This window comes from Triturus cristatus, chromosome 2_1 (genome assembly GCF_964204655.1).
Source record: "Triturus cristatus chromosome 2_1, aTriCri1.1, whole genome shotgun sequence".
NCBI classification, from domain to species: domain Eukaryota; kingdom Metazoa; phylum Chordata; class Amphibia; order Caudata; family Salamandridae; genus Triturus; species Triturus cristatus.
The window spans coordinates 928338053-928357950 of record NC_140581.1 but is presented as its reverse complement, the minus strand read 5'-3'; the positions used below and the strand labels follow the sequence as shown (position 1 = coordinate 928357950).

Below are 19898 nucleotides of genomic sequence, written 5' to 3'. Positions count from 1 at the left end.
CTCATTTAAAATCTTCTACCAATTTAGTTCCACTACAACACTTCAAGAAAGATTGATAAAATGGGAAATGCCGCATGCTGTCAGGCTAAGTGCAGCTTGTCCATAGTGCTATTTCTCTGGCAGTGTGGAGTGATGTGAGTGACAGCAAGTTGTGAGGTATTTCAGGGTGTGTACATGACATCTGATAGAGACTACTAGCCGCATATTCCTTCACGTAGAATTATCCCCAGGCGTGAAACTGGATCCGGAAACTTTTTTGTCACAGCATCCTTGCGTGCCGGGGGCGACATCATGTGACTCCGCCCAGGCGTCGTCCGCGTACGTGACGTCAGCGAGGTCACATAAGACCCGCCCCGGCGCGCCTACGTCATTTTTTTCCTTTTCCGCGTGCAACGCGGATACAATCCTTGCTACGGGCCTGTTAGGGCCCCTTTTTCTTCCATTTCTTTTTGGTGGAACAGTGTGCAAATGCCTTCGGGCTTTAAATCTTGCACGTTTTGTGGGCGTCTTATGTCGGTGATGGACTGTAGGAGAGTAGGGTCTGCAATCCTATGATCACCCAGATTTTTTGCTTTTGCTTCATTGGTTTACGACTTTCCCTGGCTGTGGGCCTGCCAATCAGACCCACAGCCTAGCTGTTCTCTCTCCAGATTAACACACATGTACATTAGGTGCATCCACTAATTGGAACTGGGCCGCCTTATCAGTCCCTGTATCAGCATACCACAGGTATCCAGGGCATCGGCGTACCCAGGGCCTACCAGGGGCTGCAGCATGTATTATGCCACCCCTGGATGGCCATCCAAATCTGACACAACTGGCTGCACGACAGCTGGGGCAAGGTGGTGTAATCACCTGTTGCTGTAGGTGTAGTATTCCTATACCTAACCCTAAAATGGACGCATGGATTCCTATCAGTCACTCCTATGGCAGGCCTTATCAATCCTGAAGGCAGAGTGCTGGGAATCATGTGAGATGGTGCTCTGGCGCGAGCTGAGCCCGTCGACGGCTTGCGGAACCAAGTCCTAATAGCTGTTCCATGGTGACGCGTGCCACCTACCTTAAAATGCATTATAATCCTCGCGGTTATTTGCTAACTATGGCATCGCATCACCCACACATGTCGAGTAAGGTGTCATACGAATTGGAATACGAACCCCTCGCCAATTCTGGCGACGGGGTTAGCATTCCACCCTTCTAGAGGGACACGACATGGAAGTAACCTTGAACCCCGGTTAAAGTTGACTCAAGCCTCAGCATCACAAAATGGATGCTGCCACCAGACACAAGTCTGACCTCCTGCTGCTGGGAGACCTTCCAGCGAGGGGAGCTTGGACAAAGGGTTTCCTGTCGAGGGCGGTGTTAGCACCATCCCAGACAGGGTTTGTGTATCCCAGGTAGGCAGGGCTGAAAGGAAGGTGATTGCAAGTGGCACCCCGGTGCTCACTGTGCATAGCCCGGCTCAAACCAGTTTCGGGGGCACCCCAGCCCCTGAGCTGGGGCGAAGCCGGACAAAGGATAGGGGTGTAACCACCCCCCTCCTGGTCCCACCCATAGGTAGGACCTAGTCACGGGCCAGCCCCTTTTCCTAGTATAAAGGTAGGAGCGAGTCCCCTTCCCAAATTGGATAATTCTGAATCTTGAACTACTTTCCACGAAAGGAACTCTTGACTTTTTCTGAAGACTCTCCCTTGTGGCTAAGGAGTAGCCACCCTGCACCAGCAGGCACCACCTAAGCGCTTGCGGTTTGCTGTACGTCTCTCCTACGGATCAAGACTGCCCAGCTCGACGAGACCCGGATTCCCCGCCATCTCTGACCTCTACCTACATCGTCAGCCCAGCTGAGATTCGTAGGTGTGACGAGACCTGCGGGACCGGCCATCTTCAGAACCTGCACGACGCTTATCTAGCACAACCACCGAGGGACCCTCGAGTGAGTGCACCTAGGGTTTGAGAAGCCCTAACCCTGAGCAGCTCCAGCACCGAAGTCTGCCTCCCCCGCATCCACGAGATCTGCGTGGGGGCCCTTCTGCTCCTTGCTGCTCACCGCGTTGTCCGGCCACTCGCCGTCGGCTAGTGGCCCTCTTCACGACGCACCACGCCAGTTTTTCATCACTGGTCTGGTTGCTCCAGACTGGCCCTTGCTCCCCTTCAACAGAGGAGTACCTCGGACCCTCCTGGTCCACTCCAGACGCCATCTTGACTCCACCGTGTGGGCTTGCCTCTGCCAAGACCTGCTGCCCCACTCCTGGGCCCAGCATCATCGACAGCAGGCACCTTCGTGGGACAGCTCGCCCTCCATCCTGGTCGCCGCCGCGCCTCCTGGTCCGAGGAACAGCCGAGTCCGACGTCACCCACTCACCTGGTCGAGGTGACTTCATCCGGTACCTTCCTGGTGCCCACACGATCGCTGGCTAGCGGTTGAGAACTGAGTCCCCTCTGCTTTCAGGTTTCCTTCCTCACCGATCCAGGCTTGGATCTCGCTGAACATCGACACTGGTCGCCTGCCAGTAACTTCTTCTTTCAGGCTCCCGAGACTACAACGAGGACTCCCGACATCTTGCTGAACCCCACGCAGCCGCAGCCTCTGGGCTAGGTAACTCGAGCATTTCGGTGCTCCATCGTAGGTTCACTCTACAAGTGTCCAGCTCCTTTTCCGTTTAGTCCAACTGATCGGATTCCTCCGGAATCAGTAACTTTAGACTCTCTAACCTCTCCCATTCCACTTGCAGTGTAAATGGTTTCGTGCCCTTCGGGCATTTGTGTAAATTGTGCAACTAGGAGTATTTTCCCAAGAGTTTTGTATTGTGCTTAGCTCCCTGACTCATAAAGAGCCAGGGTAGTCTTGTTATAAATAAATATCCTTTATTTTCATAACAACTTGTGTGGTGTCCTTTCACTTGGTGTTCAAGGGGTATATGTGATGGTAAACAGCTGGCTTAACACGCCCTCTAGAGTTTAGCCTGAAGACTGCTCTTGTCCACGCTACTAGGATAGCTGGTCTACAAGGTTGACTTACAACCAATCATCAATAAGGGTCGTTTGGAATGATACACAGTGATCAGTAGAATAGTGAGCACTACATATCAGGCCAACTTCTCACATGGACCATCACCTCATTTGTATGTGGTGTTTGGGGGAGGATCACAGCAACACAGATTGTGCGGCGTGCCAACAGTTGAAGTCGAAGTCGCGGCGGGAGCACCGGATGAAACTTCTCTCGGCGTGTCTGTCCAGGTCGACGTCCTCCCCTCGGTCTGCTTCGGTGGACGGCTTCAGATTCGGCCTTGGTCGTCGTCCTCGCCCTTCTCCGATGTCACGTGAGTGTCGCTCCCCGGTGGGTAAGTGTCGTCCTATCCACCGTTTCCCGGTGTTGGGGCGCCGAGAGTCCAAATGGAGACATACGCGGCGGCTTTACAGGCCTCGCTGGCATCTCCTCCTTCCCCTTCTGGTACGTCGGCGGATCCCTCGCCCTGCGCAGGACCCTCCACGGTGTCGCCGGTGGCTCCAGCCCCGGCGTGGATTGGTTCGGATCCAGACTGGGTGATGTGGTGCTGTTGGGGTGCGGATCCTCCTTCAGACCACGGTGTCTCTGCCTCGCCGCAAACTGTCGCGTGGGTCCCTGTGGTGTCACGGGAGGTCGCCGGGGCTTGGTTCGCATCCCGAGCCCCTCTCGGTCCTTTGACGAGGTGGTCCTGTCTAAGGCCGAGGTGACGCCGCTACGGGGCCGGCAGCAGCTGGACCGTGCAGAGCCACAGAGGTCGGTGGACCCTCCTCGTCCCGCTCCGGGTCGAGGCCGAGGGAGGACCTCTCGTCCCTCTCCGGGCCCCTCTCGTTCCTCCCCACAGGCGGCTTCCTCGTCGGAGGTTGGATCATCCCTGGTGCCGCCACATGGGTTGCCGAGCAATCTTCACCTCATTCTGGGACACGGCTGGTGGGGGGCTTCGTGCCACTCCCCATGCCCGTCTCGTTCCTCCACGCAGGTGGCTGCCTCAGCGGGGGTTGGGTCAGCGTCATTCTGGCGCCGCCCCGGGGCTGGGGCGGCTCCAGCTCTACTCCGGTCTCCTCTCCGGTGCGGGGTGACTTGGAGGTACCTTGTCCAGTGACACCGGCTGGTGCTGACGTCCTGCCTCAAGCAGCGGACTCTACGGCTCTGCGCAGGGGTCCTACCGCGGATTCGTCCTCGGACGCTCCTTCCTCTCCGGAGGCAGACTGCATATTGGTGTTGTCCTCCCCGGAGACTGGTCGCCGTGTGTTGTCACGGAGGAGCCGCTTTCTCCATCGTGGGGCCCTACGGAGGCAGGTGCAGCCTTCGCTCACACGGTGTCCACGGCTGTGGGCATCCTGCGCATGGGTGAACCGGTGGCTCACTTTCCGGTGGACCATCTATTGGAGGTCCTCCACCAGGGCTCTGGTGGGAGGGAAATCTTACTTCCCTTTGAAGATTCGCTCCTTTCTTCCTTGACGGGGGCTTGGAGGCGTCCTGCCTCAGGGACCCGGTGCCTCAGCATCTTCTTCACCGGCACCTCCCGGCGCCGTGTGACCCGGTGTGTCTTTCCCTTCACCCCTCAGCCGCTAGCCCCCTTTTGCGGATTGCTTTTTCTCCCTGCCGCTACTGTGGACTCCGCCATCCTGAGAGGCCCGCTGGCTGGACTCTTAGGGACACAACATGTTCGCCTCGACCAGTGCGGGCCCTTAATACCTTGTGTGCGCTGGCTAGGGCCTCCTTCTATTTGTGGGACTCGGCTGAGTCTCTGGGATCTGCAGCGTCCCAGGAGTTTGGTCAGGTGGACTTACGGCATCATGCATTGGATGGCCGGGAGCTTGCAGCGTTTATTCTCCGCTCCGCTCTGGACATCTCAGAGGTGCCGGGCCATGGCTTCCTCAGTTGCTCTCCTTCGCCATGCTTGGCTTCGGGACGGAGTATTCCCTGAGAATATTCGGGAGCGACTCATCGACCTTCCGTTTGATGGCAGCCTGTTGTTCCATGCCCCGGCCGACTCCGCCATCCAAAGGCTCTTGGCAGGGCTCCGTCCTGCTCCTCCGCCTTATCCTCCTTCTCCTCCGTCCCCTCCTCAGTGACTTCTGAGTTGGGTTGATTCTGGGCCTTCTTAGGCCGGCTGTTCTGGCTGTGGAGTATGTTTTCTGGCCGTTTACGTCCTTCCTTGGGACTTTGGCATTGTTGGCTGCTGGACGGCCCTTATGTTGATTGTGTGTGGGTTCTGCAGGAGTTGTTGCGCAGACTTGGCCCTGAGATTGGGCCTTCTGCTTTGCTTGGGCTGCTTGTCAAGCCTTCAGCGAGGGTGTTTTTTTCCCCGTGGCTCTTTTGTTTTTTCCTCTGCTGCGGAAGTTCTTCCAAAGAGGTTTCCCATATCGTGGGACTTAACGTACCCTATGTGGGGTAGTGGCAGCTGTCATATGGCTTGCGCTCTGCTAGAGGGTTCTGGTCGCCTTCGGGTGCATGTTCTCCATGGCGTTTAGGTAGATTGCTTTTGCTTCCTGAGGTCGTGTGCGCGGGCACTCGTAGTGGTGGCCAGGGCATCTCCTCCTCTCCCTGCTCTTGTCCTGATGTCTGGGATGATCCTGTGTTCTCCCTTGCCAGACGTCGCCTACTCGGCCTTCCTGGGGCCTCGGGCTGTTCTTCTTGCTTCTGACTTTGACTGCCGGCGCTGTTCTGGCTGGCAGGCAGCTCTCCATCTGGAGTGGGTTCGCTTTCTTTTCCCTAGTTTCCTTGGGCCCTCTAGGCTTCTTCTTTATCTTCCGCTTTTCCTGTCTTGGCGGTAGGCGGAAGCTATGTTGCCTTGTGGGGGAGTGCAGTGCTTCGGCCTCTCAGTCCTTGCCCTTGGTTCCTCTGCTGTGAGTGTACGGGCCTCTTCAGCCTTCTTTCCCTCCTACATCCCCTTGGGGTCGGTGGGGTTCTGCTTGTGGGGGTTCCCTTGGCCTGGCAGGGGCGAGGTTCTACCTGGTCCACAGATCTGGTCCCCTGTGAGGCCCTCTGTTCTGCATTGGCTGGTGGGGTCCTTTCGCAGACCCTCCTTCCCAGGGGGTATTGCTAGGGTATCTATTCTACATGAAGGGATCTGCGGCTAGTAGTCTCTATCAGATGTATGAGTTACTTACCTTCGGTAACGATGTTTCTGAAAGAGACACGTTAGTGATAGATTCCTTACCTTAGAATATTCCCCAGGCGTCAGTCTGGATCTGGAAAGTTTTCTGCTTAGCAGTACCCCTGCGCGCCGGTAGGTGGCGCTGTGCGGCTTCGTGCCCATCACTACGTCGTGCAAGCCGGGACGACGTCACGGAGGCTACTGAGATGCCACCAATGCACGCTGACGTCAGTTCTTTCTTTTTCTGCGCCAAAAGCGCAGATCCGGATTGAGCACGTATCTCGGTCAATTTTTGACCACTTTTTTGGAGGTCCAGCACTCCTCTCGCCGCCTCTCCGGGTCTAGGGCACGTTCGTGGGACTGCAGCAGTCGCTCCTCGGACTCTTAAGTCTTCACCTTCGGATTCTGGTAAGCGATGCCATAAGAAGCAGTCGAAGAAGCGTGTTCGCTCTCCGACGTCCCCCCGTTGATCCCGGAGGCAGACGTGGGGGACAGGGGCTCCGCCCCTGCGGCTCCTCTGGAGCCTGGGAGTCCCGCGGCCTACCCGCTCTACCCAGGTCGGTGGGCGACTCCCGAACAGTGGCAAGTGTTTCTTCCTGCCTTGGACCACCTTTTTAGGCCTCGGGCTCCCGCTGGTGCACCTGCAGGCCCCGCTGCCCCGTATCCAGATCCTGTTGACCCTGCGGCACCGCCTCCGGTGTCAGCCCCAGAGCCACTGGATCCAGCGCCCGCGGCTCTGGCTCCACAAGGTGCAACGCCGCTGGCTCCGGTGCTGCCCTTGGCTCCGGCCACAGGCACCACACTGGATGCCGTTTATCCTGCCCCTGCCCCGGTTCTCGGCCCATTTCGTTACCACCTGGGATCCTCATTGGGACGGGGCCCCGGCCGGCGCCTCTCCCGGCACCGCTCCCGGCGCCGCTGGCCCCCTCTCCGGCTCCGGTCCTGCCTCCGCTACCAACTCCTTCTACCCCGGAGCCGGATGAGGACTGGGACGGCTCCGAGGACCCTCTTGCGCGGCAGTGTGACTCCGAGCAGGAAATTGGTGGATGACATTCAAGATGCGGGTGAACTTGATATGTCTTCTGACCCGGGGTTTGTCTCGCCTCCGCCTACTATGGAGGACGGCGCTTCCTACACTATGGTGCTGCGTCGACCCGCGGAGACTCTCCACCTCGACCTCCCTACGGTGGCCCTGAAGACCAACCTCCTTACGGAGGTGCTCCAGACGGCGTCTGCGTCGTCGGAGCCGCTGTTCCCTTTCAATGAGGCCCTTACTGAAGTCCTCTTGGGTACTTCGTTGCGGCCAGCCTTCGGGGCGCTGGTGGATAAGAACGTCGCTAGGCGTCATCACCTGGCGCCTGGTGATCCTGCCTTCTTGACCACTCACCCGACGCCTGAGAGCCTGGTCATTCAGGCCTCGGCGTTGCAGAGTGCCTTTCCCTCGGTTCCGCCGTATATGGACTCTAATAGGCTGGACCAATATGACAAGAGTTGATGGGTGTGAAAGGCTGTATGGCGCTACAAACACAATCGCACAAAATTAATTATAGAAACTGACATAGAAATGAAAAATCTACCGCGGTGCTATCAATAAGGAATACCACCCAAACTCCCTACAAACTCAATCGTAGATTGATATAACATTCAATGTAATTGATGCACACGCTAAGAAATAAATATACAAAGTAGAAACAGTTTTTCAATATAAACTTCCGCTCTTCTTATTTATTCAACGATAATATGTGACGTGTGTATATGTTCCTATGGTGCCTATGAAATATAACTATAGTATTAGGCACTTTTCTCTGCTCTTTGTAAACTCATATTAAAGCAGCGCTGATTAAAAACGCACTTAATATTGTCTCTCGGGCTCTATCTTTGCCCCATAGTAATTTGCTGTTTATTAGCACAATACACTAGGGTTGGTGAGTAAATCAATTACCAGCTATAAATCGCGTTGTCATAAAGAACGCAATTGCAATTCTTGGTTTTTCAAAATGTATCTATTATATTTTGAGTGTATTCTGTTTCTGTAACTTACATTTTGGTATATTTATAACTTTTACACCTGTGAATATATATGGAGCACCTGTAAGCACCTGTGATTCCTCTGCACTAGGTACACAATTTTTTAGGGCGTGTACTTGTTTGTTGCCCACTATTGTTATAATTTGTTACAATTGATATCTATGTTGCTTCCAGCCCTGAAGAAGTCGTATGGGATACACCCCTTAACGACGAAACGCGTTGGGAGTGGAAGAATCCTTTATGAATAAATAAGAAGAGTGGAAGTTTATATTGGAAAAATGTTTCTACTTTGTATATTTATTTCTTAGCGTGTGCATCTATTACATTGAACAATATGACAAGAGGTTGTTCTCCTCCAGTTTGGGGTTGAGGTCAGTTAATACCGCCTGCTTATTGGGCCGTTACTCCCACGCAGTGTAGGATTTTGGTGGCGGAGGTTCTGCCTCCGTGCTCTGAGGAGGTCCAGGCTGTCGTTTCCCAAGCGATTGCGGAGGGCACGTATGCGGTGAAGTTTGCCATCAGGTGTGGTTTGGACACTGCTGATTAGTTGGACAGGGCGATTTCCACGACGGTGGCGTTGCGGCGCCACACATGGTTGCGTTCCACTGGCTTCTCACCCGATGTCCAGAGCTCGCTCATGGACATGCCCTTCGATGGCTCCCGCCTCTTTGGTGATAAGGCTGACAATGCCCTGGAGCGCTTTAAAGGCTCTCGTTCCACGGCCAAGTCTTTGGGTCTTTCCTCGTTTCGTTCCTTTCGTGGCCAGGGCAGGGGTACCCAGGCGCGCTCTTCCAGCAAGCCTGTGCAGAACCAGCCTCAGCGAGGCCCCGGACGTGGGTTCCGCAGGGGCGGGTCTGTCCACTTTCACCCCCGCCGCTTCCGCCTCGAAACCTTCCTAATCCGAGCTTCAGGGGGCACCCCACACCAGTGGGTGACAGGGTTCACCTCCACCACTGGTGCGAAATTACGTCAGACAAGTGGGTGCTGCAGATAATCTGCCAAGGATACTCGCTCCCCTTTCTGTCCTCCCCTCCAGCCATGCCACCTCGGTTCCACCGCATGTCGGGGGATCATTTGGCTCTACTCCGTCAGAAAGTCACGGCCCTCCTGGCCAAGGGGGCCATCGAGTACGTTCCCGATCCGGAAGTAGGGAGTGGTTGCTATTCCCACTACTTTCTGGTCCCCAAAAAGGACAATGGGGGCCTGCGCCCCATCTTGGACCTCCGGGACGTCAATTGCTTCCTCCGGAAGGAGAAGTTCAAGATGCTGACTCTAGCTCAGGTCCTGTCTGCCCTGGACCCTGGAGACTGGATGGTAGCGTTGAACTTGCAGGACGTTTATTTTCACATTCCCGTCCTGCCGGCCCACCGGCATTATCTGCGGTTCACGGTAGGCCAGGAGCATCTTCAGTTTGACGTGCTCCCCTTCGGCATTACCAGTGCCCCTCGGGTGTTCACGAAGGTGATGGCGGTGGTCACGGCTCATCTGCGCAAGTCAGTGGTGTCAGTCTTCCCCTACCTCGACGACTGGCTGTTGAAGGCAGGTTCGCCCCAGGCAGTTGTCTCCCACCTCCAGACTACGGCCGACCTCCTGCATCTGCTGGGGTTCTCCATCAATGTGCCGAAGTCGCACCCGAGTCCCTCTCAGAAGCTCCCTTTCATCAGAGCGGTTCTAGATTCAACGCTATTTCGGGTTTATCCTCCCGAACAGCGAGTCCGGGATATTCAGGCTATGATTCCGCTCTTTCAGCCTCTATCCCGGGTTTCAGTCAGGATGTCCCTCCGGCTTCTGGGCCTGATGGCCTCCTGCATCCTGCTGGTGCCGCATGCCAGATGGCATATGCGGGTTCTGCAGTGGGACCTGATGTTCCAGTGGGCGCAACATCAGGGCAACCTGTCCGATCATGTCCAGATCTCGGAGGGCACTGCATGGCAATTGCAGTGGTGGCTCACGAATTGCGATTGGGTTGATGGCAGATCCCTCTCCCTTCCCCAACCGGAGCACACAGTCGTGACGGATGCGTCCCTCCTGGACTGGGGAGGCCACATGGGAGAGGCGGAGATCAGATGCCTCTGGTCTCCGGCGGAGTCCCGGCTCCATAACAACCTTCTGAAGCTGCGGGCGATCCGACTTGCACTGAAGGCATCCCTTTCCTCTGTCCGGGGAAGTGTAGTGCAGGTGTTCATGGACAACACCACCGCCATGTGGTATTGCAACAAACAGGGTGGGGTGGGGTCGTGCGCCCTTTGTCAGGAGGCTCTGCGGCTCTTGACGTGGCTGGAACATCAAGGCATTAACTTGGTGGTGCAACACCTAGCAGGTTCTCTGGACGTCAGGGCGGACGAACTCAGCCGCCGGTGCATGGTGGATCACGAGTGACGTCTGAATTTGGACGTGACACAAGGTCTCTTTCTGCGATGGGGAGAGCCTTGGTTAGATCTATTCGCCACTGAAGAGAACGCGCAATGTCTTCAGTTCTGCGCGTTGGAATTTCTAAGGTGGCACTCGCTCGGAGACGCTTTTCGTCTCGAGTGGAGCTGCGGTCTGTTGTATGCCTTTCCGCCTATACCACTTCTGGCCAGAGTGCTGAACAACATCAGGCGCGACCGGGCCCAAGTCATACTTGTGGCTCCGGACTGGGCTCGAAGAGCATGGTATCCCGAGCTACTCAGTGTGAGCATCGATCCCCCGCTCCGTCTGCCTCTTCGGGAGGATCTTCTGTCGCAGCAGCGGGGGACGGTCCTCCACCCGAACCTGTCCAGTCTCCACCTCCATGCTTGGAGATTGAGCGGCGACAGTTGACACCTTTTGAACTTCCTCCCGAAGTCCGTGATGTCATCTTGGCAGCCAGGCGTCCCTCCACTAAAACGGTGTATGCCTGTCGGTGGAACAGATTTGTGGCATGGTGCACAGCTAAGACTGTGGATCCTCTTTCTGCCCCTCTTTCTGAGGTTCTCCTGTTCCTTCTTTCTTTGGCCCAGCAGGGCTCTGCTCTGGGCACTCTTAAAGGTTATCTGTCGGCTATCTCTGCCTTCCTATGGCTTCCTGATCAGCCTTCTCTTTTTAAGTCCCCGGTTGTTAACCGTTTTCTTAAGGGCATTACGCATATGTACCCACCTGTGCCCTTCATAATTTCTTGTCTTGACTTTTCTGATGTGCGCTTCCTTTGAGCCCCTTCACAACTGTACCTTACGTCTTCTTACTCTCAAGACGGCTTTCCTGGTAGCTATCACCTCTGCAGGAGAGTGAGTGAGCTCCAGGCTCTTTCTTACAAACCTCCTTTCCTTTCTGTTCATCTGGACAAGGTGGTTCTGAGGACATGTCCTTCTTTCTTGCCACAGGTTGTCACGCCCTTCCACATCGGGCATACCATCACTTTGCCCACCTTTTTTTTGCCTCAGCATCCTTCACGAGAAGAGGAGCGGCTTCACCGTCTGGATACTATACGTGCGCTTGCATTCTATCTGCAGCGTACACAGCAGTTCCGGGTGAATGATCAGCTCTTTGTTTGCTACGTGGTCGCCAAAAGAGGTCGAGCGGTGCACAAACGGACCATGTCCAGGTGGGTCATTCTGTGCAGCAAAGAATGTTACTCCTTGGCCAAGAAGGAGTCTCCTGTGGGTCTGTATGCCCATTCGACCAGGGCAACTGCAGCCACTACTGCCTTGACACGCGGTGTCCCCTTGCAGGATATTTGTCAGGCAGCTACGTGGGCCTCGCGGCACACATTTACCAAGCACTACTGCCTTGACAGTCCGGTCTGGAGAGACAGCTTCTTTAGCCGTTCTGTGCTCCGTGACTTTCTGGTGTAATCTTGTTCGCAGACCCACCACCGGGGTTGGTATTGCTGGGGTATCTATTCTAAGGTAAGGAATCTATCACTAACGTGTCTCTTTCAGATGCACAAGTTACTACTTGGGTAACGATATATCTGTAAGAGACATTAGTTAGTGATAGATTCCTTACCGACCCACCCATCCTCCCCATTCTTCGAACTGATTACTAGGGTTAAGGTCATTTCCTTTTATGGCCCTAGTTTTATGCACCAAAGGTCAGTTTCTCGCATGACTCTGCGTTTCGGCGCGGAAAGTTGTGTACAGAACTGATGTCAGCACGCATGGGTGGCGCCTAAGTAGCCTCCGTGACGTCGTCCCAGCATGCACGACGCCAGTGACTGGCGAGGAGCCGCACGGCGCCACCTACCGGCGCGCAGGGGTACTGGTAAACAGAAAACTTACCGGATCCAGACTGACGCCTGGGGAATATTCTAAGGTAAGGAATCTATCACTAACTAATGTCTCTTACAGATATATCGTTACACAAGTAGTAACTTGTGCATCTGGTAGAGACGATTCTAGCCGTAGATTCCTTCACGGCCCGCCCTTCCTCCCCTATTCTGCGAGGACCCTTGGGTTGGTCTTCGGTACTCGCCTCCCGGTGGGGAGCTGTATCTCCTGTGAGTGTCTTCCTTGTTCTTGACGGGCGACTCCGTCTGGGGGCGGTTCGTTCCTCCTTTGGTTCTTTGCAGGTTGGGGTTCTGGTGCCCTCCTGCTCTGGCTACTCGAGGTTTGGGGGGGGGGGGGGGGGGGGGGATTGCTTTCTATCCCTGTCCTCCCTCCCCTCCCTTCCTTCCATTGCTATCCTCTGATTAAGGGTCGTCTGGCCAGGTCTTGCCCTTGTCCCTTGTGGGTGGTTGCCTTCTAGGTTGGAGTGGCTTGGAAGTTTGTTGTCCCTGTCTGTCCTGGGACTGGTCCCATTCCTTCCTCAGGATGGGTGGGGGTTTACTACGTGGGCCATGCAGTTACACATGTTCTTTGCCTCCGGGGCACAGGGATGGGAGGCGGTCTATGTGCTGGTAGGGTGACTGCACAGGTTTCTGCTTGTTCTTCTTCTTTCCCTGCCCTTGAGTTCTCAATGTTGGCACTACTCTGGTGGTGTTGTTCATCACCGTTTCTTTCCAATTTTTCTGCTCTTCGCACACTGTTCCCATGCTTCCACAGTTTTTTTTATCTGGTGGTTCCGCCTTGTGGTGCGGAAAAGTTCACCGAAGAAAACTGACGTTGGCGCGCCGGGGCGGGTCTTATGTGACCTCGCTGACGTCACGTACGCGGACGACGCCAGGGCGGAGTCGCGTGATGTCGCCCCGGCACGCAGGGATGCTGTGGCAAAAAAAATTCCGGAACCAGTCTCACGCCTGGGGATAATTCTACGTGAAGGAATCTGCGGCTAGAATCGTCTCTACCAGATACATCGTTACCGAGGTAAGTAACTCGTACTTCATGCATATGTATAGGATCTTGAATCTGTTTATATGATATTGCATAGAAGGTAAATGGGCAATGAAGACATAAGTGGGCAAAAGAAGCTGTACATGCTGCATGAGTCCATTTATGAGCATTGATTCTGAGCATGGGCCTATCAAGTTAATGTTCAAATGTGATGAAAGTGCATGTGCATATGAGACTGTATGCATGTGTGTAAAGCTGGACCTGGCATTAAAGGGTGGTAACTGAGCATAAGAGGCAGTGCATACTCATATATGGCTACTCTTGGACATGTGAGCATATGTGTTTAAACCTAAGCATCTGAAAATGACGTCAAGAGACGTCTCTTCTTGTATGGAAAGTTTTCTGACGCAAGCTTCTTTGAAGCAGTCCAGTAGGCTAAGATGTGCATGGTTTTAGTTTTTGTTGTCTCGCATAGGGACATGTTGGCATGCCAGTGGTAAGTCTGGTATATAGGGACGCTCTAGTCTTTACTCGTAAGAGTAATCAGCGTAGTAAGTTCTCACTACTCTGGTGGTGTGCATATTTAATATTGCGATGGTGGGTTCAGGGCCTACGTTCTTTTGAATACATGTTCTTGTGGTTCATCCTTCATTAAACTCCTCTCAGACTATGTAGGTTCTTTTCTCCTTCGGAGCGGACTGCATATATATATTTTTATTGCATGTGCTTCACCTTTCGGATGATTGTGGGAGCAAACTCGGAGTTTATGGTGTATTCTTTGGAAGACCCAAGTTGGTTGTCTTCTCTGTGGAGGGGATAGGTAATTCATTTGTTTATTCCTAGAACATATGGGGTGAACTCTATATTTTACGCTGCGTGATAGGTAGTGTCGGAAACAATCTGATGAAGAATTCTAGCTGCAGTTTCCTTACCTGTTTTCGGTCATACGATTTATGGAGTTGTTAGGCTTTATAAGAAGCTCTTCTTGTAATTCTCCCACAATGCTTTTTGCAACTGTCTGGAGGTTATATACTACCGGTCTTTTTGGGTAAGTATCTATTTTCACTGTGCTTTACAAGTCTTTGGGAAATTATGGCTGTTACTTCTTGAGGCGGGCTTATGATCACATTTTGTTTCGTACCACAAGTGTTGTCGCATGCGCTTGTTGCTAATAAGGATTCATTTGATATATTATTTCCTTTTAATGTTTTATCTTTTCCTTATTTATTTTTTGATACTGCACTAATAGGTGCTTCTCCTTTTCTTCTTTCGCTTGCCTTGGTATTTTGAGCGTACCCACGGCTCTGTCATGTTCAGACTTTCGGACCATAACACTGAAGGCCATGTAGGAGCAGGCTTTGTAGATACCTGCAGTCTTGCAGTAAATGTGCGCCAGCGATTCTCTATGTGCTGTCAGACATCTGGGAGTCTATTGTGACACAATGTTGTATATATTATGTATATGTCCAGGTGATACACCTTTGTGGGATTCTTTTTACAACTGGCATCATTGATGAATATCAATATAAAATTCACACCAATTAGTGCCATTTTAGTCTCTTTGCTGTGCACTATGTAACTTTCGAGTGGTCATTTTGTTCAAACAAAATCCTCAATACCATGAAGTAATGTTGTTCATCTTTCTTTTGGTGTTCATTCATCTTGGTATAATGAAATGAGTTCTGGGAGTCCTTCTTTTGGATTTTATCAGTACAGTTCTTTCTCTGATATTTCTTCATTGTTGTGAAGAATGCGGATTACATGACTTTTGTCTTGCACTCAGCCCTTTTAGTCAGCGAGTTTTCTTTCCCCTTTGGGGATAGAGGTTAATGTCTAATAACTGACAGATGGTCCTTTAGGGTTTTTTTCCCCTTTTCCTTCAAGGGCCTTTCTCTCGGGCCTGTAGCGTTGTTTATTATGTATATGTTCTGTGACAGTGATCATGGACTCTAATAAGAGCCAAGCACTTGTTCTGCTACTCCTACGTACTTTCGGTCGATTGTTAGTTATGATCGGCTGGTTCTATTTGAGAACTTTTGTAGGATTGGTTGGGAGACGCTCCTCCGGGGGTATAGCTATGGTATTTAATTCAAAAGTTAAGGAATCTGTGGCTAGATGTTTCTATCAGATGTAAATGTTACTTACCTTCAGTAACAATATCTGGTAGAGAAACAGTCTAGCCGCATATTCATTAACTCCCTGCACATCCTCCCCACTCTGCGAATGACCTATGAGGGAAGGGTTATACACTTTTTCTGTACTGATTTTACATACTGGGGATATGTATCTCAACTTAAGTTGGGACTCAATAGACCACTTGGCTTGGCCACGTAGGTTTTGTTTAGATGTTGCCATGCCGTCCATTTCCAAATGTGTGTGGTTGGTAGGGTGAGGGGTGTTTCTATTTCACACTGGATTGGAAACGTGTGGGCAGTATTGATTTATTTGTTCTTTCTTTGAAAGTCTTTGTTTGGTATCATTATACCAGGTATTGGCACTATCAATATGTCACGTAATGGTGTGATTCAACAAACAGCTTGGTGTTGTTTTTATAGGTTTTGTTTTGCTATTATTATTCCACTCATTACCACTGATGAATGGGCTAAGAGTGTAAGGCTGTCTTCCCTTATATGAGGGTTATTTACCAAGGCACAGGTTTTCAAGATTTTTTATGAATGGTCTATAGAGTATAAGCTTTATTCCCTTGCATGGTGGTTATTCACTAGGGTGCAGGATTTCACATAACCCTGTGCTTTGTTGATTCTTTTGGGTTTTCTTTTAAAATCCATGTCTGGTATTAACACACCATTTGATGTTTCTTCTCTATTAATGTTTCAAAGATTGTTGATCTTTTTGGCACACTGTTTCCGCAATCAGTTTCTATAGTGGCTCCGCCTTCTGGCGCGGAAGGTTTCACAGAAGAAACTGAATACCGTGCGCCCGAGGGGACTTACATGGCTCCATTGACATCAGCACCGAAGTAGACGTCAGTTGCTTAAAAAAATGGTTTAAGTCATACGTGCCCCTCATTTTATCACCCTATCAGAAGCATTACATCCATTTTGAAATAGTGATATTTAGGGAGACAGGGTACACAAAGGCTAATACTAGTGGGTCCACCTACAATGAGCAAACACACACCAACACACACATTCTCTCTTTCTAAAGTAACGTATCAGGCTACCTCTTCGGAATGTATAATCCGGACTCCAAATCAATCTTCTGGAGGTCCGGGCGAACCGGCTGGCATTGAACAATGCTGAAAGAGACATTGCACCACCTTCGAATGGAGATGCTATTCGTGCCCCGTTAGGCATCTTTGGCTGAGTTCATCCGCCATGACGTTCAGAGAGCCTGCCAGGTGTTGAACCATCAGGATATGCCCTACTGTTCCAGCCATGACCGGAGATGCAGGGACTCTTGACAAAGGGTCCCCTCCCACTCCGCCCTGTTTGTTGCAGTACCACATGGCGGTGGTGTTGTCCGTGAACACCTGTATTAGCCTTCCATTGGTGGAGGGTAGAAAGGCTGTTAGGTCTATTCGTCACCTCCGAGAGTGCCCAATGTCAGCAGTTCTTCATGCTGGGTTTTCCAAGACTACTCTTGTTGGAGACGCTTTTTATCTCGAGTCAAGCTCCGGTCTTCTGTACGCCTTTCCACCCATACCACTCCGGCCCAAAGTTCTCAAGAAGATCAGGAACGACCGGGCCCAAGTCCTTCTTGTGGCTCAGGGCTGGGCTCGTTGAGTTTGGTATCCTGAACTGTTCAGCAGGTCTATTGGTCTTCTGATCAGGCGGTCTCTTTGGGATGATCTTCTGTCGCAGCAGCTGGGGAGGGTTCTCAACCCTGAACCTGTCAATGCTCCACCTTTTTGCATGGAGATTGAGAGGTGACATTTAACAACTTTCGTCCTTTCACCCGAAGTCTGTGATGTTATCTTGGCAGCCAGACGTCCCTCCCCAAAATGATATATGCCTGCCGTTGGGGCAAGTTTGTCACATGGTGAGCAGAAAAACAGGCTGACCCCCTTTCTGCTCCCCTTTCTCAGCTTCTTCTCTCCTTTCCCAGGTTCTTCTCTTAATTCTTTCCCTTGCCCAACAGGGCTCTGCACAGGGCACCTTAAAGGGCTTCCTTTCTGCTATTTCAGCCTTTCTGCGGATGCCCGACCAGCCTCCCCTCTTCAAATCCCCTATTGTACATAGGTTCTTGAAAGGTTTGCAACTCCTAACTTTATCATGCCTCAGTGGAAGCGTAATCTAGTCCTGACGTTTCTGATGTGCGCTCCCTTTGAGCCGTTATCCTCTCCGGCTCCTTACCATCAAGATGGCCTTCCTGGTAGCAGTAACATCTGCCCAGAGGGTCAGTGAGCTTCAGGCGTTGTCATCCACGCCTTCGTAGTTGAACATCTACACAGACAAACTTGTTCTTCGAAATAGAGCTTTCTTTCTGCCAAAGTGGTCACTCCTTTTCATGTAGGCCAGTCCATCACCCTGCCTACATTTTACACTCCACAACATCCCTCTAAGGAAGAGGAGCAACTTCACTGACTGGACTCAATAAGGGCGTTATCGTTCTACCTTGACAGCATGAAAGAGTTCCCTATGGACGACCAACTCTTTGTGGGGTATATCAGAGCGAAGAAAGGAAAGGCTGTGCAGAAGCGGACCATGGATCGTGCTCTGCTTTACAATCTGCTACGCATTGGCCAAGAAGCCACCCCCTGAGGGTCTGCGTGTTAATTCCACCAGAGCCAAGGCAGCGACCATTGCATTAGCACATGGAGTCCCAGTCCTGGACATCTGCCAGGTGGCAACATGGGCCTCTCTGCACACCTTCACAAAACACTCCTACCTGGACAGTCAGGTCTGTCGGGACGGGTACTTTGCCTATCTGGTCCTGCAGGAGGACTTTTTGGTAAGAAAGTGTTTCGCAGACCGACATCGTGGAGGTATTGCTTGGGTGTCTTTTCTAAGATAAGGAATCTGCGAATAGAAGTCTCCGTCAGATGAACAAGTTAATTACCTTCAGTAACACCTTATCTGGTGGAGACTATCTAGCTGCAGTTTCCTTATTGACCCACCCATTTTTACTGCTCTGAAAATGGATTTCTAGGGACAGGGCTGTTCCCCTTTCAGGGCCCTAGTTTTCCACATCAGTGGTCATTGTTCTCTGTGGCTCCATGCTCCTGGCGTAGAAAGTTGTGAAGAGAAACTGATATCAGCATGCTGCGTTAGCGGCTATATACACACCCTGCACGTCACATCCAGCGCGACCACCCCACCCTGAGCCGATCGACACCACCTAGCAGCGCATAGGGTTACTGCTCACGAAAAAAGGCAGTACAACGCCTAGGTAGAATTCTAAGGTAATAAATCTGTGGCTAAATAGAGTCTCTACCAGATAAGGTATTACAGAAGGTAAGTACCTTGCTCACACAACCTTAGAATGAAATGTCCATAAGTTGGTACTCTAGTTCCTTTATGGGCAATTATTTTGTGCACTTACTTATTTAATGTTAATAATACCATTTCCTTTTTATTTTGCAGTGGATTCTTTCTAAGCTTGATGAAATGAGAGATTTGCAGTCAAAGGTGTAACAGTGGGAGGAGCACATCGGAATGTCGACACCACTGGATTTTGCCATCCTTGCACATAGTGTATATTTTAAAGTGTAAAATAACCGTTGCTTGACAAGAGGAGGAACATGCCCACAGAAGACATTATTGTACCTTCTTCAAGCATGTTGTATAATGATTAATATATATTAAAAGTATATGTTTAATATTTCAGTGCCACGTAAAAGATGGTGATTGCCATCAGCCAATTTTTAGTACTATTTGATGTTAAAACAAAAATGGTTCACTTGAGAAACGAGCACTAATCTGAATTGTCTTTTTTCACTTGTGTCTTTAACTTTGGCGGTTCTGGTAAGGGCTATGTGCGATGAGTTCAGCAGAGTTGACTTGTCATGTACATCCGGTGCCTTGCTCAGTGGTACAGGGTGAAGCTCGGCCGCCTGTCAGGCTTCCTCCTTTGCAGGAAGTAGCCTCCTCTGACTTTGCCAGTATCTTTCCCCACTACTTCACTCTTGCCATTCGAAGGAAAATTGCAGTGGGCTCTCAAAGACACTGAGAAGCACGGTGGAAATGCAGAACCCGTACTTGTGCGCACTGAGTCAAGTGGTCTGCTCGACTATGCACCCCGTTGCCTTACTTTTTGAGAATGCACTTTGTGGACAGTGTTAGTTATTAAGCAAAAACTGACCAAAATGAGCTATATGTAAAGCTGACGTCTCCTCTTGAAGCTGGCAGCATCAGCACTAGCCATGCACTTACTCTGCAGTATGAAAGGTTATCAAACCAAAAAAATTAAACCATGTTGATACATGGGGAAGGTGACCGGTGACAAAAGGTACAACATCGCAAGTTGGAGAAGAAAGCATTTTGGCAGTTGTTTCTGATGCAGTCACCTGTTTGCTTGATGGGATAAGTTTGTCTGGTGTGCTTGGTGGCTCTGACTATTTCAAACTTCTGGT

General features: G+C 51.5%; 1 protein-coding gene across 2 annotated transcripts in view; it reads left to right on the top strand.

Moving 5' to 3' along the window:
• VPS13A (vacuolar protein sorting 13 homolog A) overlaps window positions 1-19238 on the top strand; it is a 2314464-nt gene extending 2295226 nt beyond the window's left edge. For both annotated transcript variants that reach the window (XM_085633365.1, XM_085633382.1), the window contains one exon: window positions 18910-19238. In XM_085633365.1, coding sequence (XP_085489491.1) covers window positions 18910-18960 — 51 coding nt within the window. In that variant the 3' untranslated portion in view covers window positions 18961-19238. The remainder of the gene's footprint in view (window positions 1-18909) is intronic.
• The last annotated feature ends 660 nt before the right edge of the window (window positions 19239-19898 follow it).